Consider the following 26,456-nt stretch of genomic DNA (forward strand, 5'->3'; position numbering starts at 1 on the left):
GAATTACTTTTCAAATAAAAGAAACCTCCGTCAAATGTTATCATTATGTATTTTTTTAAAAAAGATAATATAGTAAATAAAAATAATGCAGTGAATATGAAAAGAAATGTATGTCAACACTAAACATTCTAACAGGAATTTTAAAGATATGTTACTTTTAGAAATTTTCATTGATTTGCAAATCTGAAATGCTATATTACCAGAGAATATACTATGATCTATGCAATATTTTCAGTTCAATGAGAATGAATGTGTACATCAGCACTTATAGTTAACATTGTCCATTCCATAGGAATATAAAGTTATAAAAATGATTAGTGTATTATGATTAACACTAAGCCATTAACTTTATAAACAAACTAGATTATATGTATAAATAATCAACCAGAAGTTGATAGTTTACTTAAAGCTCATTGCTATTCCATCAGTTCCATGTCTTAACATGAAATTGGTAGGAGGTCATGTGCTAGGCACATCAGATGATTTTTTTATGTAGGTAGTAAGATATTAGCAGAAATTAAACAAAAGGTTTAAACATCTAATTCTGGCAAATATTATACTTATACATGAATGACAATTTTTAAAATTTTGTTTCTTTTATAATAATTATAAAATAACAACGTTATATAATAGTATCTCAATGAATATACAGATTATCTTCTACTACCAAAAATCATGTCCAAGAATAATGTGTACTACTTGTTATTAAAAATGATGATTTAAAAAAATTAGAAAATTAAACTGAGTAATTTTTACTTATCTTATTAAAACTCAATAATAAAATAATAATAAAATTAAATAAGATAAAAAAATACAATAATAATAAAATTAAATAAGTTAAAATAATAATAAAACTAAATAAGAAAATATTAAAATTTAATACGATAAAATAATAATAAAATTAATAATAAAATTCATTAGCTATAGTATCACATATTACCACATTACAAGCACTTTCTTTTTATCAGAACTCTTGCGATAATTTGTATTTGCTGTGCATCAGAGGAGTTAAACATTTATTCAAGCTTTTAGTTGCATCAACATTTAAAAATAGGTGCAGAAACATTCTTAAAACAAATAGAAACTATTATAGCGACCTAGACATATTGCATCCTGCATGCAGTTCCTCTTTAGAATGAATAAGTTTTCTTTAGTGTGAAAAGAACAGATAGAAAGAGGATAGAAAGATATCAAGAGAAAGAAGATAGAAACAGCATGTGGGTTAAAGCAGAATAAGAAGTTTAGATACTATACTAGGTTTATGACGGTCCTCTAAAATTGCAATGGGCACACTATTTTTACCATCAACAGTTGTTTTGAATTCTAAATTATCATCTAAGACTTTTCCACTGGCAGATATCTTAGAATATGATGACAAAGATGGGTCAGAGTTCTGATGTTGAAGTCTTGGAGATGGAGGACTTTTAAGATCACTTGAGCCAAACATATGCTGCCATTCCTCATTCTGAAAAACAAATTTAGTAATAGAAATAAAATTACAACACAACCTAAAATAATAATAATAATAATAATAAAAATATGGATGTTTAATCAATCTAACCAGAAAAAAAAATATTTTCAAAGTAGCAACTTACATGTTACTGTTTTAAGTAAAAGATTGTCTATGAAAAAAATATTCATGAAAAATGAACAAATGACTTCAATAAGATATAAAATTATCATTTGCTAGTTGCTTCTAGGTAATGTATAAATTTCAAAGATATATATTGGGATTGCCATATGCTAAAATATAAATTTTCACAATAACAATGCCTCTACAAACAGAATACATCATATATGCTCTAGAATCGAAGAAATCAATTTGTACTTATAGTCCCCCCCGGGGGTCGACGTAGAGAACTCTGCGAAGCTACTGGTTAGGATCTGTACCTAGGCAGTCTCGGCCATGGGGGTATAAAATTTATGAACTTGGTGGTTCTGAAGGCTCTGGGAAAGGTCACTTATTGGCCGGCCCTGGAGTCTGGCACGTCCTAGCGCGGCGTGGTTCTAGTAACCCGGGGGTCTCCCCCGGGGTCGCTGGGTAATGTCCCACTGCGACGGGCTCGCCCAAGCGACTGGTAGGAGCATTAGACGACCGGTGCTGCCTGGGGTTCGTCCCCAGGTGGTGCGCTGCTCTCCTGGAGGGTAATAGTGGAGGTTGAACCACCATGATGTGCCCAAAGGGGGAGTGGACCCGGAATGAGATTGAGTTCTCGATACGGGGAATGCCCTAATCTTCTTCTTCTTCTTGTACTTATAGTAGAACTTTGACAAATTAGGAATTTTGATACGCCATACTGCTGAATGTTGAAATGTAGAAGAATTCATATAAAATTTTAAATCACTTGATTTCTTTTGTGGGGGGGGGGGAGTATTCCCTTCAGTTTTGACTTATCAAAGTTCAGCTGTATATTTACTCCAAAACAACTGAAATTTTAAAATGCAGTGAAAACTTAAGGTGAAATAAAAATTGCCATAAGTGTAAAAAATTACTTTAAAGGTCACAGCAATAACATATAAATTTCCACAGTTTTATTAGATGTGGCATAATTTCAATCTTAAAAAAATGTTGATTCTAGATAAAAACCTAAAACGAGTAGAAACTACCTCTAATCATAGCCACAATAATGCACAGAAACAGTAAAGAAACAGAAATGATGTTTTTAATTTGGATTTGTTATTTTTACAACACTAAAATCAATTAAGTAATTACGGGAATACCTTACTCTGGAGGTGGTTTTTAATATTTTTTACTCCATATCCATCAACCTTATTACATGTTAGAATATTATTCTAAGTTTTTAAAATTACTATTTTGTTTAAATGCATTCTAAATCAATAAAATTGAAAACTGGCCTCTTTTAAATTAAAATATTATTATATTTGATATTATTTTATTCAAATTACTTAAATGCTATACAGACACATATAAACTTAAGTTTACTATAATTACTATGTGCCATAATAATATCTTCATTTGCATGATCCCTATTTAAAATTTTTCAGTCCATGGCTTCAACTACCTGCTCAAACTTTTGCAAAACAAATTACATGTTGATTTGCTAATCTGGGGTAAAAAAATTTCCTTTGAGATTATGACATCCGCAAACCTCCAATTCGTTGAAAATCCGTGTTAATGACAACCTAAATGCAGCACAATACATGCAATTCAGTAATATATACACAATTTAGTAACAATCTGATGAATCTAAAAACAAAAACATTTTATGAAAATCTAATGCATAATTTCATTGAAATAACATATCATAACTTATACAGATAATAATGTTAATTTACAGTAATATTCAGAGATGCTTGTCATAGTAAAAACAATGGCAGAGAAAAAAAGCAGCCCTTAAATTACATAAAAATATAAATACTTACCATGTTTACTGTTGGTGATTCAACAGCTGATTTCTTTTTTGATGACTTCTTACTAAAAGTATGGGGAAATAATTAATACAAATTCGGTAAAACAAAATCACACTAAAAATCTATATAATACCATATAAAAAAAAGCCTTTATGTTTGGACATACAAGTTTAAAAAAACTCACCTTTGGACATTTCTAACAGTTTTATCAAACTGATGATCAATAACTGTTAGTGGCACAGAATGAGCTTGAGGTGGATTTGGAAGAGAGGCTAAATCAATTTCTCCATCATTTTTCTCCACTGAAGAATTATACACATCCCCAATACTAAAAGTATTCATAAAAAGTCATCAAATAAGGCAGAAATCAAATCAAATATTAACTATTATTAGTATATGGTATAATAGATGTTAAACACTACAAAACCCAAGATCTGCAAACATTGAAACTTTGGTAAATTTGAATTTTAAAAATTTCCGGATTTTAGATAATTTAAATCTAGTACGATGACAGGTAGAAATTAAGAAATTAAACACATGAAACAGTTGTTTACGAAAACGTGAAGCATTTATGACTTTAAGGAAGATTTGGGGAAAAAAGTTCAATATTTATTTGTTTGTTTTATTTAACATATGTTTTAATGTAAGTTATTGTGTTTTTTGTCCTAATTTCTCTTTAATTTCATAGCCATAATTTCTTGTTCAGTTAGAGAGTTCCATCGTTTAAGTCCTGTGATTGCCATATTGAAAACTCACCACCAATCTTTCAATCGAAAGGTTTTCTATGCTCAAAATCTCTTTGAGCTTTCATAACTATTAGTAGGAAAAATTTCTGGGTTGAAAACCTGACTGTTGATTGGGACATGGCCATTGCAATGGAAAAATTCTGTTATAACATCTTCATTTATTATCACTTCTTCAACATACGTTCACAAATTCCATTAACTGGAAAATTTCACCTTCTACAGTGTCAAAAATCTGTGGCAAAATATGTTTGCTGTTTTAACTAATTTTAAATTTCCCTTTCTTTGTCCAGACTGCATCAGTGCCATTTTCTTGCACCAAGACCACTATAGAAGGCAAATCCCAAACATGTTTTAATTTTGCAGATCCTGCTAACAGTTCCAGAATTGGTAAATTATTTCAACGTGATAAAAAATTCCAACTTTAATTTTGATACGATAGCTAGAACAAATAACAGCCTGCAAAAAATAAATGCAGGATCAAATTAATTAAGCATAATTTGTTGTGGACTGTATTTTTTGAGTCCAATTCTTTCTTGCTTATTGATGTTATACCAACAAAGGAAAACCAGCTTTAGCAACATCCACTCCAAAGAAACATCAGGGTACATACACAATTTTGCACATGGAATGTATCAACTTTTAAAGACCATTAACAAAAAAAAAAAAAAAAAAAAAAAAATTAAGGATCTGTCAGCAGAGGGAGTTGAATAAATGAAAGCAATTATCGATGCCCAAACTTCAGTTTTGTAATATCCTTCTAAGAAAAAATAAATCTGTAAGTAGGATACATTATTATTAAACAGAATCTAATATTTAACAGAATTATGCATGTAATTTATTATATTGATTCTAAAATGATATTAGGATAATTACACATAAAATACTACAAAACACATATATTTTGTATCAATAACTCACTCCAAAATATTTATGCATCTTTTTAATTTGAAAATGGTTCAGAATTTTAGTTAATTTACATCATGCTTTTCTTTAGCATCTTTTCTGAGTTTATTTGTATCAAAACACAAATCAGTGCTCCAACTAGTTTCTGCTTCATCCCCTAATTTGTTAATGCTTTAATGTTGAAGAATAATATTCTTTATGTAATCAAATTCTTTCTCAATAAGTTTCCTCTTCCTTTTAGAATTTCAGATTTAACTGAAGATTTCTATTATTTTAAAGAACTACATGCATTTACAATATATAGAAGAAAATGCTAATTTTATTTCTTTAATAATATGAATACTGAGAATAAATGTAAAATGATATAAGATCAGGGATGGCACCAGAGCCATTGTGGCAAAATTTTAGAAGTTAGCAAAGCACTGAGTAAAAAAAATTTTTAAATTTGGGATTAGTAAAAATTTACAATTTATAATAGACACTGGGAAGGACTCATAGAAATTACACCAGGTGGCAATATGCCTACCCCTGTGTATAAAACATATAAGATGGATCTTTTAAATTGCCAGTTTTCAATTGCTTTATTAATAGAAAAATTCCTTTCTACAGATGCTGGTCCATGTGACAAGATTAGAACAACTTTTTTAATTTTTGACCTTGTGAAAATGAAATGATGAGAAAAGAATTCAAATGAAAAGATGAGATAATAAGGTTAATATATGCATGTTAAGAGTAAGACTTTTTAGGATTAAAAGGAGAAAATTCAAATAACTTTTTTCAATGTTTTTAAGTTGAATTCTAAAAAAAAAAAAAAAAAAAAAAAAAAAAAAAAATCTTTACAAATTTCCTATAAAACCCATTCAGTACGTGTTAATGCTATGGAAACATTTTTCATTTTATCATATTTTGCTTTAAATCTTGCTTTCAATTCCTTCTAAATTTTCTGAATTACAAAGTCTAAAAATTATCCCACTCTGTAAGAACAAAAAACCAGAATACTTCTGAATAAAAATTTCAGAAAAAAAAAGTTTAAAATGAATTTAAACCTGACACACATTTCTGCTTCACATAATGCTTATTTTTGTTGATACATTACTGATTTCTTTTTCTTAGCAGTCAGTCTTTGAAAAATATTTGTTATTACATAAAATAGTAGTAATCTCATTGTATTACATTAAAATTGCTTTATTAAAAAAGGAAGTTAGATTATTATTGTATTTTTACATAATTTAAGAATTTAACAAATATATTTGTTCCTCTGCAGGCTTGTGTTCAAACAGTAAGAAATGGAAGAAATAGATTGCATGAGAAAAATTTCCACAGAAAGATTGCAGTTTGTAAGCCTGCATTGACAGATCTTCATATTCAAGAAAGACTGAACTTTTGCAATCAGTTTTCTAGTTGGGCAATTTCTGAATTGGGTAATGTTTTGTTCAATGACGAAAGCTGCATCCAGTCTAATTATTCTGGACATATTTGAAATTGGAGATCTCTAGGTCAATATTCCAATCCCTTATATTTTTAGAATGTCAAGAAAAGTAGCCAATTTCTTATTTCTGTGCAGTTGCATATCTCCAAACAGATTATGAACTCTATATAGATTTCAAGGCAATCTGGATGCAACTTCCCATCGTCACATTCTTGAGCATATCATGATGCCAGAAGTGTTGGACAACCATTTCTTTGATCAGCTATTTTATTTTTAGCGTAAATCTTCAATTCATTGTGCAAGCCTCATCAAAGAATGGTTGGATCAGCAAGCTTTCTGCCACATGCCATTGCTAAGCAAAACAGGAGATCTGAAACCCATTCAGAACATTTGGTCTTCACTGAAAATGACCATCAGTGAGAGAGGCATACGAAATTCAGAAGAACTGTGGGGTGTCACAATGCCACCTTGGCAAGCATGCTGTTTAATCCAAGATTAGCTCAGTTGTTAGTTTCGTCAATGACCTATCACATTGAAGATGTCATAAGACAGACAAAGAATGGCAATATACTTATATTCCTTTGGAAAATTAAATTTAATGGATTTTTTTCATTTCCATACTGGTTTTTATTGCATCTAAAAACCATCTGTATATAGCAAAATGTATATAAATAACAAATCTAATTTTCTGTAAATAGGGCTTTGGATGACGAAAAATAATTTAATGACTAAATCATGATTTATTACTCATGTGTTGCATTTTGTTTTGTATGTGTGTAAAACTTCCTGAAATTTTCCAATCCTAAAGAAAGATTCCAGCTTATCAGAATTCAAAGTGTCATGAAAGATCATTACAATATTATGACTATTTCTAAAGTAATACATTAGCATGAAATGCACCTGATACAAAAATTCATTCTACAAATACTGGTGGAAAAAAATATTCTTCCAAGAGAAGACAGACTTTTCTTTTATATATTAGCTTAGTAATATTAGAATATTTGAGAAGTTAAAATAATAAAATGAATTAACTTTTACATTTAAAAGCAAAACCTCATATAATTATTATTATTTTGTTGAATGAAATAGGAAATATGATTGTTATCTCATCTGAATTAGTAGTTTCATTTACTAACATACATTAGAGTTTTGAAATCTGAAATTTTTGATAAGTCAAACTGAATATTGAAATGTAGAATTTTCTAAATCAATGTTAAACTTGCAGTCTAATGCTTATATAGACTTTTATTAATGTCTGTATTTGAAAGGAAGATTTTGCACCAAATATAACTGATCAAGCTCAACTGCAGTTTTTGAAATCAAAAATAATGTTCCAAAAGGTAGGTCAGTGGGATTTATTCATTGATCTAAAACTGCAGGTTTTTATCACCTTTGGACCAAAAATAATTCTGCAAAAATTTCCATTCAATTCACAGTGTTTCTTTATATAATATTCTTTATGTTCAATATACATGCAAAGAAATTTATTTGAAAATAATTTATCACATTATGTATTTAATACTTCTGAATACTTTGAATAATATGTCAAATATTGTAAATAAAACATGTTTCATTAGAAGAATGTTTAACTGCAAAATTTACTAGAATATAAGGTATTTTTCTTCTTTTATGCTTGTAGCAAATGCAATAACTAAAAATAATTCTAAACTTGTTTTATATTCAAAGATATTTTGTGGCATTAAGTGTATAATATATTTTTAAACTAGATGTTGTGTATATTTGGAAGAGTGGCTAATATCATCCAAGACTCATATTTTCAAAGCAGTGTATTTTTGTATACACGTATGGTTATGAATAATCACTTTTTTTATAGAATTAAAGTCAAATTAAAATAGAAATATTCAGTCCTCTAGAGATTGAATTAATTAATTACACAGGTTCAGTGCTTATGTAGAAAAGATTTGCAGCTACTTAACAGATGAATAGCTCAGTAGGTTTTGTGGATAAGTAGAACAATTATCTATGGCCCAAAATTCTGGATTTAATCACCAAAGAAAGCACAATCTTCATTAAATAAATTAAAGATTTTTTAATATAAAAATTCAACTCGGATTTTTTTTTTTTAATCCTAGAACGTATTCTTCTGTGTAATATACTTTCATTACATGCTTAAAATTCTAATTTAGAAAGTAAGAGTCAAGAACTGCAATCATAGTAATATAATATTTATTTTATTTATTGTAAGAGATTGTAACTGTTACATTAATAAGTCCTTCTTGTAAAGTAACTGCAAACATTTCAAAAATTGTCATTCTCTATGCAAATACTGCTAATTTTATATCAATCAAGGTTTTAACATTTGCAGTTCTACTCTTTCTGTGAACTCTGCTAGAGGTACACATTAATTGTGTTTAATTAATTAATGACAATCTAAGTTTAGAAGCAGCATATTGGCAATTCAATTATTGATGCTGTATCCCTCATATTCCTCACAACTGCATAGCGGCACTGATTTTTAATGAGTTTTTCGATTTTGCTAGTAATTGAGCTTGGAAATCGTGCTTAAACTAAGAAGTTGGTTATTTAAATATAGCAAATCACATGGGAGCTAATTAGATAAAGAAGGAGGATGCACTCATGGGGGACTTTTGTAAGGAAAACTATTTTGTATTCACAACCTAGAAAGCTATGAAAACCAACCACATAGCCAGCCCCTACGTCTAAGGTTGGACTCTATGGAAAACGATCAGTATTCAGCAATCTTCAACCATTAGACCACTGGTTGAACTTACTTAAATTAGGGGTCAGGTTATTAATCTCTCATTTACCATTTTATATTTAAAATATTATTGTATTCTTAGGTACAAAAAGCAGAAGTAAAGTTTTGTTGGCTTGCTAGTACACTACCAAGCTGCAATGCAAAAGAATATTAAATTACATTTGCTATTTGCAATGCAAAAGAATATTAAATTACATTTACATTGTATTCACTTAGTGTTCTTGAAATTTGAGCTAAAGACAGGATGATAATGTCTTTTTATTCTGGGATTAAATAAGTCTTCAGATTAAGTGATATTAGGATTGTCTTACAAGCTGAGGTGTCAAAACAATTCTGCAATTTTAAATTCTTGTATGAGTAGTTGACTTTTAAATGTCTGCAAATTAATCAGATGACTTTTATTTTTATGTTATTCAGTCGAAAACATTATTCTAAGTGCTTTGTATTGTATGATAGTGCATCTTTCCACTGGACTATTTCCAGTCCACTGGACTATTCCACTAACCATTCCACTGGACTATTCCACTAACCATTTCACAGAGCCACTTCTGTTCTGAAAATAAATATATGTACTTAGTCGTACCACATGTTCTCCAGTGATTGCTTTCTTTTCCCAAAAACTAAAGTTGCCTCTCAAGGGAAAGTTTTTTGTTTTGTTTTGTTTCTTGACATGAAAGAGACAAAAGGACTACGACATCTACTCTCAGAGGCACATCAAAAACAAACATCTACAAACCCTCTCTTTCATTACCTATCATATTTACATACTAAGTCAGAAAGTTGCATCCGTGTCAACTCTACAATCTATTTTTTAACACACTTAGATTACTTAATTGCCATAAATGCTAAAACATATAAACTATGGTAAATACATGCTAAAACTTCGATTACTTGAGCTTCAGTAAGTCAGAAGTTTCGATGATTTCAGTTTTCAGAACTAGGAATTCGAAGAATTTTTGGCTTATTGAAACTTGATTACATTTGATTGATTTTTTCCATAAAAGAGAAACTCTTATGCATGATATACATAACTCAGAATGCATAGTTTCAAATTAAAGCTTAACAAGCTAATTTAAGCTTTACGAGTTTGACAGTTAGGGTTATATCCCAGACTTTAGTAAAATTATATGACACATTTTTACATGACACCTCTTACAACGAATGTTTCAAGTAGCTAATTTTCCCTCATATTATTACAGATTATGTAAAAAAATATGTTCTTTAATATGGAAATTACTGATAAAAAAATTATCAAACCACTAGGATTTAGATTCTTTGCACCCGATATTAGGATTGGGTCACTCGGTGGGATAGAATAAAGGCTGCCTACAGCTGATCAGAAAAGACTGGAGATGCTTTATTTTCTTGTTATTCATAAAAGCATTTTAACTCCTGTGGGCTTTGCTTTATTTGCAGCTGAAACATCTACAAAATTAAAAGCAGTCTCCCTGAAGATGGAAAAGAAATTTTATAAGAATTTGAAAAGAACACAAAATTTATGGAAATGTAAAGGCCGTAAAACCTTAATATTTTTGTATTCAACACTGGAAACAAATGTAGAAAAAGAAATATAGAACCATATTTTAGAAGGAAAGAAGAAATTCAGAAGACTAACAATTTGAAACCCATTTTAAAAGTTGCACACTGAAGGAGAATAACCGGAGGTTTACACCATATTTTGCTAACTTTTTTTGCATACTGCAGTGCATCAAATATACCTGCAAATGAACCTGTAATAAAAAAAAAATGCAAGAAAAATCATCAAAAGTGAAACGAAGGGCAACTGATAGTACTCTTCTGTTATCAGGACCAGATTGAAAAATGTATATATGTAGGCATGCATATAAGAAGATATGTGTTCATATATGCATATGTACAGTACAAAGACTGTAATACGGACATCCATAATCTAGACCTCAAAGCTACAAACTTTATGCGCATGTGTAAACGCATTAATGTGTTTACGCGTGTGCGTTTAATGTATAACGGACGGTATAAGCTACCCTAAAATTATTCAAGGTTGCCACTCAAACAGGAGAATGAAATTCCCTGACTTTTCCAGGTTTTCCAGGTGTGTTTCAAGAAAATTCCAGTCTATTCGCGTAATGTACTTTGGCTATGCTAAGAGGTAAATTAATTATGGTATTACTTGTATTGTGTAGCAAATTCACTTAATTATTCAATAAATCCCAAAGGACATTTATTCTTAATTATTTTTGGTATACTTTGTTTGATAATTTTGTTTACTTTTCCACTTAAGAAACTTAATAAAATTTAAGATATATAAATTGGATAACAAATGTATGTTTTATTTAATTATTACTCATGATCATCACCAGTTCAACACGAGGCTAATCCGGTCCTTATAAATCACGATGCAATGCTAAATAGTTAGGTTAGATTTTAGGTAAATTTAATTTGTGTGAGGTATGTTCTTAAAAAGCACCTTAACACTTGAAAACGCAAATTAAAATTATAATAGTTGTTGTTTTCTCCATTGAAGATTGAGATTAGAATCTTCCCAATCTGGAATAAAATAAGGCTTTTTTTGCAGACATTCTGCAGCTAAACGAAAGAAAGAAATCTATTTTAATAAATTGAGGTATTTTATATTTATTTCGCAGCATACATAAGGAAAAAATATGTGCATTAAATTTCGTGATGGTATGTCATCATACTGCTAGAATTAATTTCAAGATTATGCCAGAGAAAATTTCCTGAAATTTGGAAATATTATTTACTAATAATAAATAAATTTAGAGGGAAGAAGCATCATTAAATTATACGAATAACATAAAAATAAAGATAATTACTTAAAAATTGAATTAGAATAATCAACGATATTTTAGCGAATATAGTTATATTACATGGTTAGCCTAGATGACAGATTACTATTTTTTTATTTTACTGCAAAATGGCAAGGTATTTATTAAAAAGAAAAAAAAAGTTTAAAAAGATTTTGCGATAAAATTCTAGTATACGGTAAGGCTTTGGCACGATTTTGAAAATTGTCGCCAAGACCAAAATGACCCGTTTACTGCGCATCATCATGTCGCCAAATCCCATTGTACCATACCTGGAGATTATTCTAACCAAAGAACGTCTATGCAAAGAATCTCTGATTCTTTGGTCTATGTAAAGAAGAAAAGGTTCCATACAAGTAAAATGCTATTACGCTGCTAGAATGCGGAGGGAAAATATGCCAAGGGATTTGGCGACGGAACCTGGCGACCAGAATTTCCCTCTCCGCGATGTGTACCGGAAATTGAGAAACGTGTTAAGAAGAAACGTTCTTTGACAAAAAGAAAGCTACGAAAATCCGTTTTTAAATTATTACGAAAAGGAAATTTATAAAAGGAAAGAAAGGTTTTATCAAAGGACGTTTCTTCTTAGATTTGTCGCAATAATTTTAAAAACGGATGTTCGTAGTCCCCCCCCCTGAAAATTACTAACCCATGAATTAATTTACTTGCGCCAAAAAATATTTTCTTTTCCTTTAGAGTTTAACCACTTGCGCTAAGACTAAACTTCACGGTTGCGGTGCCGTGCGCTACAATATAGCAAGCGGTAAAGTGTCTCATTTACGCCGCTCCGCATCTGCGAGTGCAATCCAGAGCTGTAACTCGAAAAATAAACAATCTCGTTGTTAGGCGACGTGTGCACCATGTTATTTTCATTTTTGCGATAAATGCTTATCGACGTGGTGTTCACGTCGCTCGCAGTTTGAGACAAAAACATCTCGACGTGCGTAGCACGTCTTTTTAGCGCAAGTGGTTAAAGAAATTTTAAAGGATATTCATTTAATGAACTCTTGATAACGTGACCTTCGAACTTCCACACCGGTTTCGAGCTTTGGCAGCAGATATATCACGCATGCACAGCTGTTTCCCTCTATGATGGAACGGAGCCACGTCTGTTGCAGAGAGGTTTTCCTTCTTTACAATACATATTCTTTGATTCTAACCTCCATGGTACCGTATACTAAGATTAAATCCATTTTGTTCTCGTATAATTTTGTTTTATACGAGAACAGGTACTTTCTTTAGTTCATGCACTGCACATGTTATTCTCGAGAATACTGGAAACCAAAAGTTGCGGGAAACTTGCTTTGCCTTTCTAAAAGACAATCAAATTGGAGCTGCGAAAATTGGCTCTATGCCAGCTGCCCGAATGACACTCACGTGATACGCAATTCGCCAAAAAAGTTATCTCTTCCGACGTCGGCGCAAAAATCGCTTTTTTTGGCGGGATCATTGTATGAACTTCCCTGACTTTTCCAGATTTTGACAAAAATACTTAAATTCCCTGACTTTTCCCTGAATTTTTTGGTCAATTTTCGAATTCCCTGACTTTTCCCGCTTCTCCCGGTTTTCCAGGTAGCGTGGCAACCCTGATTATTTAAGGCATTTCAGTTAATGTTGCAGATTGCGCTGTTCCTTAATTTTCTAATTGAATCCCGCTTATTATTTTTTGCAGACTGTTAGAACAATTTTATACAAATTAAGCTTGAACTTTCGATTATGTCAAAAAGAATTTCCAATTCTGGAGCTGCCAAAGGATCTACAAAGCGAAAGCATGTTTTGATGTCCATTAAAAAAAGTGGAATTGCTGCAAAAAATGGATAACGGCCTATCCATCTAATAAAGTAAACAAATAAATATTAAGCTTTTTTTTTTTTGTAAATTTTGATACCCTTTAGATCATAATTGTTCTTTATTTCATAAATTACGATTTTATATTTTTAACTGTATAATTTCTGCATGCCATCTTACCAGATTTAAATTGATGATCTATAATCCAGAAAAACCCCTAATCCAGAATCACCGAAGCCCAGACGAGTCCGGATTATGGACTTTGTATTGTATAAGTATGTGTGTATATACACACATATGCACATACATACATACACACTTCCATACATACATATATTTCTGAATCTGGCTCTGATAACACAAGAATACCCAACAGTTTTTCAACTGAATGATTGTGTAAATTTAAATTACATCATAGAACATAATATATTATATTATAAATGTAGAATCCCAAGATCTCTCAGTCAAATTAGTAGAAGACAGACTTTTTCCCAATTGCTGAAACCAATCTTTCATTCATTTCATGCCTTCAAAATGCCTAGCCTCTAAAGACATTCAGTATCATGGTAAAAGTTGCTTCCCTATTTTACTTTGACCACATAGTGACAAAATAGAAGATACCTTTACTTATATGAATGTCAGAAATATTAAGAGGTTTCAAAATGTGAAAAAAAAAAAGGTGGTTGATTTTTAATATATATGTGGAACGCTTTAAGAAAAATGACAAGGCATTAAGAAGAGTAATTTTTTTTTTTTGTATAAAACATAATATTTAAGTTGAGATTTAAATACTTTAAAATCTTATGCTATTTGTTTCTTGCATTTTTAAAAATGAAATATGAATAATATTTTAAGAAATTAAAAATAGGATGATAAAATTATGTAAAGCAATGGCACAATGATAAAACTGCTTGAAGCAACGTATGCATCCTAAATTAAGTTGTTGGTTATACTCTTTCTCATTTATATATCTTTTCTAAATGGCTCATTGAAATGTGCATTAACTGTACTTAACTGCATTTTCTCATTTAACATATGTAGTTTTCAAATGCATCATAGTCTGAGTTAAAAAGAATTTTTTTCGAAACAAATGCTATTCAAATAAATAAAATCAAATTCTCGAAAATTTATGTAAATAAATACACTTAAAATAGGTATGAACAAATAGAATGAATAAATAGAAAATTATAAAACAATAATTTGAAGAAACCATACAACTCAAATAACTAAAATAAAATTCTAAAGAGGAAAAAATATCTAAAAATAACAACTATGATTAAAGAATGTAATATGAAGAAAATTATGATGTACTCTTTTTTCCCACCTGTGCACAATGAAAAGGAAAGGAAAACGAGTTATCACAAATTAAGAATTTCAACAAATTATTCTTGGTGCAAACTGAAAAAAGTGTGTTAAGCAAGTTTCTTAACATATTTTAAAAAATTTAATATTTAGGCATAATCTGAGTCATGGAACTAAGTATGGAAAGCTGATACTGTCACAAGGCATACATAAATCACTTATTTTCATTTTGATAACTGATAAAAGAGATAAACATAAAAACTGGAAGTTCTGCAATATATAATAATAATAATAATAATATAAAGATGAATTTTCACTCCAAAAGCTCATGATTTTAATGTGAGTATTAATAGAGTGATGCCTGAAAAACCAGGCAATACCTATTTGAACTTCAATTATTGCAGTTCTTTTGAAAAGAAACAGGTCACTGAGCTCCTCCACATGGTTTTTGTATTTACATCTTCATTGTACTGACAATTGAATATTTTACCATAACAACCATAACAACAAAGCAATTGACAATTGAGACAAGCTAACATCTGTTTATACATGTGCATGGGCCAGTTTTTGAAGCACCACTCTCTATACGTTTCAAAAAAAAAAAAAAAAAAAAAAAAAAAAAAAAAAAATGCAAAATAAAGTAGTAGTTCAGGGTAAAAAAATAAAAGGTATTGCATAATCTTACTAAAATACCTTGCTTTTTTCAGATGCACTTTCATTAAATGTTCCTTCATTGCCTGTACAGATGTTCAATGTAAAACAAAACAAATGATTATTATAATTTTTTACTAGTTAAAGAAATTATTATAATAAAAAATGTTAAATAAAATAAAATAATGTAACTTTAAATCCCTTTCACAAAGAGTTACATAAATTAAAATGTATTTCCTGGTGTCATTTATCTTAAAAATATATCAAAGTTCTTATAAAAAAGGATATTTATATCAGAGTTCAACATTTATATCTACTAATTTGGAAAAATATGTATTAGTACAATTTATGTAAACATACAGCTTTCTGCATATCTAAAATTATATTTATATGGATGGATAAAAAAATTCTTTCTCTTTAAAATGTTTCGTAATAAAAACTGACATGCATATATAAAGAAATTAAGTTTTGTTAAAGTTAACTATATACATTTGAAAAGCAATACCATATATATAATATTTTCCTACTTAAATTTATTTTCTTCTCAACACATCTTTTGTAATTAACTTGTATTTACCAAAGATGTGTGTAAGAACAAAATGTATGCATTCAAATGCTATTTATTTAGAACTTTCGTTATACATGTCTATAAAACTAATATTAGTACCCCATGATATAATTTAAAGTAAAGGTAATAAATGCTAAATAATAGTCACATTTCTTAACAATCAGATAGTTAATAGTTTCTTAATATACTTAATCCTTTATGATTTCGATTGCAATTCCAGTTAATAAACTGAAATTTAAAATATGCATCTGAATACTTTAAAAAGATATTAAATTAAAATTATCATACATAACAAAAATTGAAAATTATAAAAACTGTTACTCAGAAATAAATTTGCAAAATAATGTGAAAATGAATTCATTTTACATAGAATGCATAAAAATTGCCAAATGTGAACTTTTGATTATTTTTCTGAATGTCAATTCAAGCAATTTAATTTTTCTAGCATGTAAACAAATAGATTATGGCAACTAACCTAATAACCACTTCCACTACAGAGACATAGAAAGCAAATTATAATATTTTTATTAAACTACTCGTATATATATTTGGAGTTCATATTTCAAAAGATATTTCAGTTAACACAATTTTAAAAAAGCACATTAATAAGAATTTTTTTACATTACCAATATCTGGTCTTCAATTACTTCTGTCATTCCATCAGACTGTAAGCGAAAATAAATCTGCAATAAAAAATTTTACATCTGAGTCAGCAAAATAAAATTATAAACTTCAACAATAATAATAATAAAATGTCTTGCAATGCAAACATTTCTACCTTGAAAAACAGTTTACCATTAAAACATTTAACATAAACTTTTAAATATTAAAAATGTAAAATTTTAATGGCATGATATCTACAGCTGTCAACACATGAAACTCAATTAACTGTTGGATAAAATTAAAATTCTAGGGGGGAAAAAAATCAGTTTTAAAAGTCTTTGTTTCTACATTTTTTTTAATGTAAAATGAAATAAAGGGGAAAATATCAAAATATCAAAAATTTATACATAAAGGTTTGAAATCTGTATGTTCCTACAGAAAAAAATCTTCACAATTAATTGATTTTTTCAGATTTAGATTATAATATACCAAAGACACTGAATCAGAATTTTTAACCCATTATACACTATTAGAAACCTATCCCCTTTATAACACTCAGAACATAAAATAAAATTTGTTATGAAATATCAAGTAAATATAATTCTTAAATGACTTAATTTATATTATATTGAGAAACACACTTTTATAATACTGAAAATAAACAAGAGGTCTGATACATCACCAGTTGGCAATTAGGTAAATTTATCAAAGACATGATTTTATTACAAACTGAAAAGAATAAATATCATGAAGAGGTTTTCTTTTGAAGTATTCAAAAATTCTTTGTGCAATATGTAAATGATACAGCCTATTTTAAATGCAAGTATGTTTGATTAAAACCATAATAAAAGCATATAATACCGTAGTAAGTTGTGAATCCATTTCTCTATATATAGGCTGAAGTCCAGGTCTTGTCACAGACCTAGAGATATTTCTGTCAGACAAACTTTCAAGGAAGTTGCGCAGAGATGGTAACTTGATTAAGTAATCAAGAAGGCATCGGGGTAAAGGATCTTGAACAGCATTCAAAAGGACTAACTATAACAGGAGGAACTATAACAGTTTATGTACATAAACTTATTTGAATACAGTAATCAAATTTTAAAACTCTTTAAATTTGATTACTGTGTATTCAGATAATTTTATGTAACTTAGATTCATAAAATATTTGATTATATATCATAAATGCAGTTAAAAATTCATGTCATCCTGTAATTCTTCCTTTTTTTCAACACTGCCAAAAAATATATATATATATAGAATAAATTTTGCAATTAGATATCAAGCATGTAATTACGCTAAAATGGAAAAAAAAATTTTAAAAGGAAAAAACAGCTAAGCAATACACTGAGGGAATATTAAATCCCAACCTCTAGAAGAAATAGGTTTAGAGGAATGAAATGTAGTCAAAGCATTAATATAGGTAATATATTTATTTAATTAATGTTTTAAGGTCACAGGTTAAAGTATGTACAAGAATAGCCATCTGAAATGTGAAATGATGAGACATCAAAGTACATGCGCATTCCCTGCCTGCAGCCAGCCAGTCGTCCGTCGTTTGGTTGCATGCACATATGCACTATACACATACACCAAAAATAAATAAACTCTTTTAATACATGTCTTACTTGAAAGTGAATCAACAAAAATCAGTTTCTAATGTAGATTAAATTTCAAAATCATTAGTCAACATTCTCTCTTTTTACTTCCTAGTACAAAGTAAAAGAAGTATTGTAATCATAAAAAATTCTGGGTACCACTATTAAATGAAAATATTCATTTTCACCACACTCAAATCCATTTGAATGATGTTTTAGCATGATATCTGTATGTACAGACAGACTGAAGGATCCTTTTCCCAGCACAGATCATAAAATGGATTTAGAAGAGCTTTTCCCCCTTGACATATGTATTTAAGTCTCTTGAGAATAAACACTATGTACATATGTACACATATATCTCGCATAACTCAAAAATGAGAGCTGCAAAATGTTGAAATTTTGTATATGGGACTGCTATAACATGTAGTTATGAGCCTCCTTTTTTGGTTGCAGTCGGTCAAACCAAACATATATATATATATAATTTAAAGTAAAGTAGAAAGAACAAACGATAAAGGACCTATCTGGTAAAAAATTTTGCGCATTGTGCTGCAAAATTAAAGAAGTTAAAAGAAAAATTCTAGTACGAATGCTAAAAAGCTGCTTAAATACTGTGGTTCCGTTAAAACTTTAACAAAAGCAAAATTAGTTGCAATGAAATGTGTTAAAAGAGAAAAATATAACATTTGATTTTTTACAAGTAAAAATCAACATTAATAGTAAGCAATATGCTAAACTAATTAAGGTATATTTAAAACATAGTAAAAGTATAAACTAATTAGTTATAAATAAAAATTTAAGAAGCAGTAAATGGCCGATTAGCCCAATTCGAAGCTCACCAAGGCACGTCAGGGGAAATATTTTTAATGCATTTCGAACTACGGTAACTCCATCACGCGTTTCGCCGAAATAGACAATTGAAACTGCATGCGACACATTTTTCAATTAATTAAATACACTTTGTCAAAATCTTGAGTCTCAATTCTCTGTTCCAATTTCCCGACATGTCCGCTTGAATTAATATATACCTACTCTTTTACCTGGCTCATTCAGCTCAGTTTTTTTATTCTTATATGTTGATAAATTGTGCATTTTTTCCTTAAAAGTGATTGAATTATGTTGTTCTTATGCTTTGGTTCAGGTTTTCGTGTCTTTAGTTAATCTGCGTGCAGTAGTTACAGAATTATTAATAATTTAAAACTTGTTTAAGTGGTACTAAGCGTAACAGAGCAGCCACTTGTCTACATTTGAAACTGAACAGTACATTTGAAAGAACAGTGCATTAAGGCAGTTGCTGCACTAACTTCAGTGTCTTTTCAGAGTGGGACCAAAAGTAAACTTCGAGTTCTGTGCACTGAAAAATCTGTCTTCCTGTCTGCTGGTTAAATTGCTTCTTTTTGCTTCGAAACTCTAATTTTAATTGCAATTTTTTTTTTTTTTTTTACTGTATGTGGTGTTTTATGTTTTTCTGTATTTTACAACTTTTAATGAAGATGATTTGGGTTTTTATGTATTTTTGCCTTGCCTTGAAGAATTAACCTGAATTAATTGAATGAGAAATATATGTGTAATAAAATTCGAGGAAATAAACTTAAATGAAATGCAGCAAAAAATGTGTATAATTTGTAAACCATACAAGGAAATCATGCAGTGTTCACATCAGATTTTTTTATTATTACATAGGTGAATAAAAAAGTAATAGCATTTGCAAAGTAACATCAAAAGGAAGGAGCTAATGTAACACACCAGTAGGATTATAGCTAATTCAGCCATGAATAATAACAATAGACATATGCTCCATTCTTTAATGAATTCATCATTCATTGAAGACAGGATTTGATTATTTCATTATGGCAACCAGAATTTGAACTTGGGTGAAACTACTTATGTTCTTTGAATGTACTTTTATGTACTTGGCCACTGGTAGGCTCTTTTAATGAAGAAACAACAACAGAAATAGACACACTGACATTTGCACTTTATGATTTCACAGTCAAGAGACAATATGGCAAGATGTGTTGTTTTTTGTCCCTTGATGTTTAGCAAAGGTAGCGATATCTGCAGAAATCCATCACCATACATTAGCTCAGTATCAAGGTAGTGATAAATTAATTAACAAAAAAGTTTTAGAAAGTGCAACATGATGTCAATTGAGAAGAACAAGAGATCAGAATTACCAGAACAAGTATAACCAAGATATCAGTATCAACAGAAATAGACGCACTAACATTTGCACTTTATGATTTCACTGTCAAGAGATAACATGGAGTAATGTGTTTTTTACTCAGTATCAAGATAGTGATAAATTAATTAACAAAAAAGCTTAAGAAAATGCAACATGATATCAGGCGAGAAGAACAAGTATAACTAAGAAATCAACATCATCACTTATCAACATTATCTACAGAAACTCTCATCCAGAGGACATATGCACTGATCAGAGAAAACTGGTGATAGGAATTATTTACAGATCTGCCCATAACAAAGGTTGAGTTAAATAGGCTTTCTAGAAGCTTACAAATTTGCCTAAGATGATACAAAGGTAGTTATAGAAGAAGAAAAAAATGTATTTTTTGAAAGAATGAAGCTAGTGGAGTTATGCAAATGTATTACCTTACAAGGAAACAGGGTGGAAAAATGATGTGTAGAACTGTTCAAAAATTTCTGTAAATTAAGATGCTATACGGAGTTTGTCATTACTTGACTCACACTTGTATATTCAGAATAACAATTAATACAGATTTATATCATTTTTAAAATTATTGATAAACAAAATAAGAATCTTAATCACAAACACAGGCAAAATTCTACACAAATAATTTAGAAAAAATATGCAAACTATTCATGTACTGATTATTACCTCTTGATCAACTTGAATAACTTGACGCTTCAAAAAAGGTTGCAAAAGAGGAATCAATCTACATTGCACATCTGCCAAATTTAAAGTTTTGGCAACAATACATACAAGTCCAACAGCAGCTTGTTTAATCCATAAATTCTAGAGAGAATATAAATGGAATAACAAAGCATTTGCTTGAGTAGTACTCTTATCATAAAAAAAATAACCTATTCATAAATAAGTATTTTATCATATAATTAACTATTGCTGATAGATTTAATTATTTTGAAATTGAGTTTATAAGTTAAAATTTTTAATCTTAGCCTTTGAAAAAAAAACTGATTGAAATTACTTTGAAAACAATCACAAATCAAATATTACATTATATGATATCGCCATATGTTTCAATGATTAATATAGTAATTTATGGAAAGAGATAACTGGTTTTCATTACACACAAAGCCTGCAATTTGAAAATGAGACAAATGCTAAAAAATAAGTTACTACAATAAATGTCTAACTGTTATTTGTTTGAATAAAACTTGAACTATATTAATTGTACAAAAAAAGAGGGGAGTGAGAGACAAAAATCTATAATGGGCATATTTAAATTTCTGATGCAACTGTGGCAGTGCATTGTAGTTTGACTAACATTCTATACTGGAGTAACTTAGAGCTTAAATGAACCCAACAGTTATAACAGTTGTGTCCAAACTGCTTGCAGTGAATCTTGCTGTATATAAGGCTCCACAAGAGATGGATGGTGACAGCAGCTATGCTAATGACCATTCATCAGTGGATGAGACTGAAATTTACATAGCAACGCTAACAGTGGACTTCCACCAGTTGGCAAAAGTTTGCTTTTTCTGATGAATTGTGGTTTTACTTTATAGAATAGAATGGATGTTGGCGCATACAGTGAGAAACATCAGAGAAGAAATATCTCTCAACCATTTCGAAACAAATACAAGTTGGCAGAGTCAATGTTACAGTCTCTGGAATGTTTTCATGACATCCTCCACGTTCATTCATCATTATACTCATCAATATGGATCCTACTTAAAACTATGAATCTTATTAAGCATACTTCTATTTTTGCAAACCACATACAGCCATACATGTAGATATTCCTGCCTGGAAATGATGACATCTTCTGGTATGAACATGTAATATATCAAACACATAGGAATAACTGAGTGGTTGGAAGAGCACAGAGAAAACTTTATTGTACTTCCTTGGCCCCAATATTAGTAAGACTTAATCAAGAATTTAAGGGACAGCCTTGACTAGGTTACTCACAATATGGATACTCTCTCACACACTCTCCAGTAACTATCAACTAAACTGCAATCAGCACAGTTAAACAGCCCTGTGAATACTTTCTAACACTAATATGAACAAGTGGTCACATTAATGTGACTTAACTGTGTGTTTGAACTGTGTGCATTAAGCAGAACATTTCTGGCAAGCCTAATATAGATTTTAAAATAATTAATTAGCTAACAACAAACAAATGTATGATAAAAACAATATGTGTAAAGAAAATATTAATACTTATAAATTTCAATCTGTATTGGATTAGATAATTTAATCTAGGAAAAAAAGAAATTTAATTTAGAATTTCAAATACAATTAAAGAAAAAGCATTTTAATACTCACTGGATGAATTAATAAGGGTATTGCTTCAGCTACAATATCATACAGCATCTGTTTCTGCAGTATACCTAACTGAATTAGGTCAGACAATGCACACAGAGCTTTACTTATCACAAACTCTTCAGAATCTGCAAGACCCTAGAAAATTAATAATGCATTATTACAAGCAACACAATCTTCAGTTTCTATTATTTTCTTCATTGAATAAAAGAGTTTATAAGATAATAAAACAACTTTAATATATTGACTATTTTGTACAACAACCATTTCTGTTTTCTTTGCAATTTCCTAATTTCATGCTCAAAGAATTGTTGAGTGACATAGGTGATCAGATCACTTGATGTAAAGACCAAGATGCATATTTGGTCCTGTGTGTATCAAAACTTGGTGATGGTGCAGCACAGTAATAAAGAATATTCACAATGTAGCAAGAAAGCCATATTAAGTCAAAAAAAAAAAAAAAAAAAAAAAAAAAGTGAAAGGTGCTGAAAAAAAATATCTGGCATGCTAAAAGTCTACACTTCTATGAAAACTGAAGGAAAGCTAGTACAAGTGGCTCCATCTGTAACTCCATTAGAGTCTTAGCTTATGTAGATGCTCAAGCAGACTTATGCGATGATCAGCTTCAGTTATTACATTTCATTTGTCAACATCAATCACAGTTGGTCTACAATACCAATGTGCATCTTGAACTAAAAAATCACCAGAACAAAATTTTACAAACCAATGATATGCCTTATGAGGGTCCACCTCGGCACGGTGGGGTGGCAACGTTTTCCGAATGGAGGAGGGAGTGGCTAATGGGCCCACCACTAAGCTGCTGGTCATCTTCCTATGTGGGGTGAATAAGCAGTTTTCTTGGTGATACAGTTAAAAATCTACTCATTCAGCTGAACTTGGTAATGGGCTCAGCGATGGTCATGATGGAGTTACCTTATTGAGGCAGATTAGAGGTGTCAGTGATACAGCTACTGAAGTCTTGGGACCAGAAAATTCCAAGACTATATTGTGCATGTTATGCAGCTCTTTTGTCTTTTGTAGAGCTAAGAAAGTAAAATGTGGCAAAACTGTTGATTTTTTATCTTTTGTCCTTCAACATAAATGTTTATGTAAACATTTCACAGTTCTGATATACTTTATTTAAAATATATATTAATGTAGCAGTTGTTAAAATGCATTCTCACAAAATATTAAAACTGCTCCTGGTTATTACAGCTACTGAATACAGAAAAATTGAAATCATTTCTAAATGATCCAATGATAATTCTTAAAGCATGACTCAAAAAACAATTTTTTTGTAAGTGACAAAATTTTTTTTAAAGTTTTTTGGTTCTGTTATTAAATTAAGTTTATAATTATTCATAAATTATTAATTAGTTGTTAATAAGTAAACATATTTCTGTTCTAGACTATTCTATACATACTGTTTTTTCAATAAATATGGGCCATGAAAAGCTCTCATTGAACTGCTCTGTGATGCTAAAAGGTTTAGGAAGCACTGCTTCACAACATACAAAGAAGAAATAAATATGGTACCCTAAATTTAAAACTGAAGAAATCTGCTATAAATATAACAGAATGTTTGGAGAGGGAAGGGCAAATGACCATATGCTTTATTTTCTTAAATACTAATACCAAATTTATTCTAGTTAAAAAAGATGGAAAATTTTAATGAAAATAGCTTCAGTACTGTGAAAAGGAGGTTTGGAAAATTTAAAATGCAACTTTTTTAAATGAGTTCCATAAAGCAAAGATTTCAATTAGTAAACTTTCAGTAAGCTCTTATGAGTTAGAAGCAAATTGCCATACCATCACATGTTAAATTTGAAAAACAAAACTTTAAAAAACTCCCAAGGTATCAGTTACAACTTGAATACTAGTTGATGTAATACACTAGATGAAATGCTTAGTCAAAATCAATTTCAAAAACCTCAAAATTCGAAAGAAAGAGACTTATAAATCATTAAGTTCTTTCTTGAATATCTCCAAGAATTTTGTTCATAAGAATATTAAACATTTTATTCTTAAACCATTAAAGTATAATAAATATTTTATTAACTGGTATTCTTCCTCTTTGGGGACCAAATAACAAACTGTGAGTAGAATATATATTTATAAAAATTTCCTAGACACAAAAATGAAACTGTTTTCCTAAAATTCTATAACTTTTTTTACAAAACTGTGAATTGGGAAAAAAAAAAAAAAAAAGTCTAGTATCAATAATTAAAGAAATAAAGCCTTTTTACAAATACCTCATATAAGACAAATAACACACATTTGTCTCTACATGGATTGAATTTGAGAATAGCTTAAAAATATTTTCTAACTCTAAAATAGCTTAAAAATATTTTCTAACTCTAAATTTCTAACTAAAAAAAAAAAAAAAAAAAAAAAAAAAAACACAATGCCAAGCACTTGCCTATTCAGCATTGGCCACTCTTAAGGCCAGAAGTGGTGACCATTTTATTGTGGAAGCACCTAATAAGTGGCCACCATTGACTCATATGAAGTGACAGACAGTTATCACCATGCTGTCTCCAGGATTCGAATCCAGGCCCTTTGGTATCACAGGAGGCTACCCAAACCCCTATTGTCTCGTCAGCTAAATTTCTAATCATATACAAGTATAGGAAAGAATGGTGTGCAGTTACAAATATATCTGAAGTATAAAATTTAATGTAATTTAAAGTAATGTATAAGAAGTGCAATTAACAGATTCTTTGTATTTAATGCCAGAAATCACACAATTACATAAATTTATTACACTAGTCAGTAAATAAAGTTTTTCTGCCAATTTTTTGACAGACAGTTAATTGTATCCAAGTTCAGTATGAACATATTGTTTGCGTAAGTAAGCCATTTACAAAAATTAAATTAAATACATTACTGACTATTTGTAGTCATAACATTTCCATACGCATGTTATACAGTACAAAGTCCGAAATCTAGACTCGTCAGGACTTTGGCGATTCCAGATTTGAGATTTTTCTGGATATTAGATCATCAGTTTAAATCTAGTAAGATAGCATGTAGAAATTATAAAATTAAAAATATAAAACCGTGATTTATGAAATAATGAAGTATTTATGATCTAAGGGATATCAAAATTTACAAAAAAAAAAAAAAAAAAAAAAAAGAGCTTAATATTTATTTGTTTACCTTATTAAGCATTTCTTTCAATGTAAGTTGTTTAAATTGCTTTGTTTTTTGTGCTAATACTTTCTCCTTAATTCTGTAGATAGACATAATCTCTTGTTTAGTTACATTGCTGAAGTCCTGTAACTGCTATTTCGAGAATTCCGACTAACTTGTCAATCGAAATTTTTTTGTTTTCAGTAACTTCTCTGTCATTTTCTTCACTACCGGTATTTTCTGGATCTAGAACCATACTACAGATTTCGCCATTCATTAATTTTGACTGATGATTGAGAAGCATTGTCATCACAATGAAAAA

At 29.7% G+C, this 26,456-nt stretch overlaps 1 protein-coding gene across 4 annotated transcripts in view; it reads right to left on the bottom strand.

Annotated features, from left to right (window-relative positions):
• Positions 1-26,456, bottom strand: part of Vps15 (vacuolar protein sorting 15) — a 115,398-nt gene that overhangs the window by 28,315 nt on the left and 60,627 nt on the right. For 3 of the 4 annotated variants that reach the window (XM_085815780.1, XM_085815786.1, XM_085815795.1), the window contains 8 exons: positions 23,006-23,140; positions 21,368-21,505; positions 17,768-17,944; positions 16,930-16,986; positions 15,778-15,821; positions 3,557-3,700; positions 3,385-3,436; positions 1,255-1,465 (listed from right to left, as the gene is read on the bottom strand). In XM_085815780.1, coding sequence (XP_085671906.1) covers positions 1,255-1,465; positions 3,385-3,436; positions 3,557-3,700; positions 15,778-15,821; positions 16,930-16,986; positions 17,768-17,944; positions 21,368-21,505; positions 23,006-23,140 — 958 coding nt within the window. The remainder of the gene's footprint in view (positions 1-1,254; positions 1,466-3,384; positions 3,437-3,556; positions 3,701-15,777; positions 15,822-16,929; positions 16,987-17,767; positions 17,945-21,367; positions 21,506-23,005; positions 23,141-26,456) is intronic. The other variant, XM_085815791.1, reaches the window with a different exon arrangement.

Source organism: Stegodyphus dumicola, chromosome 1 (assembly GCF_044657685.1).
Source record: "Stegodyphus dumicola isolate Sdum_Otavi_A_Nest chromosome 1, ASM4465768v1".
Taxonomy (NCBI): Eukaryota; Metazoa; Arthropoda; class Arachnida; order Araneae; family Eresidae; genus Stegodyphus; species Stegodyphus dumicola.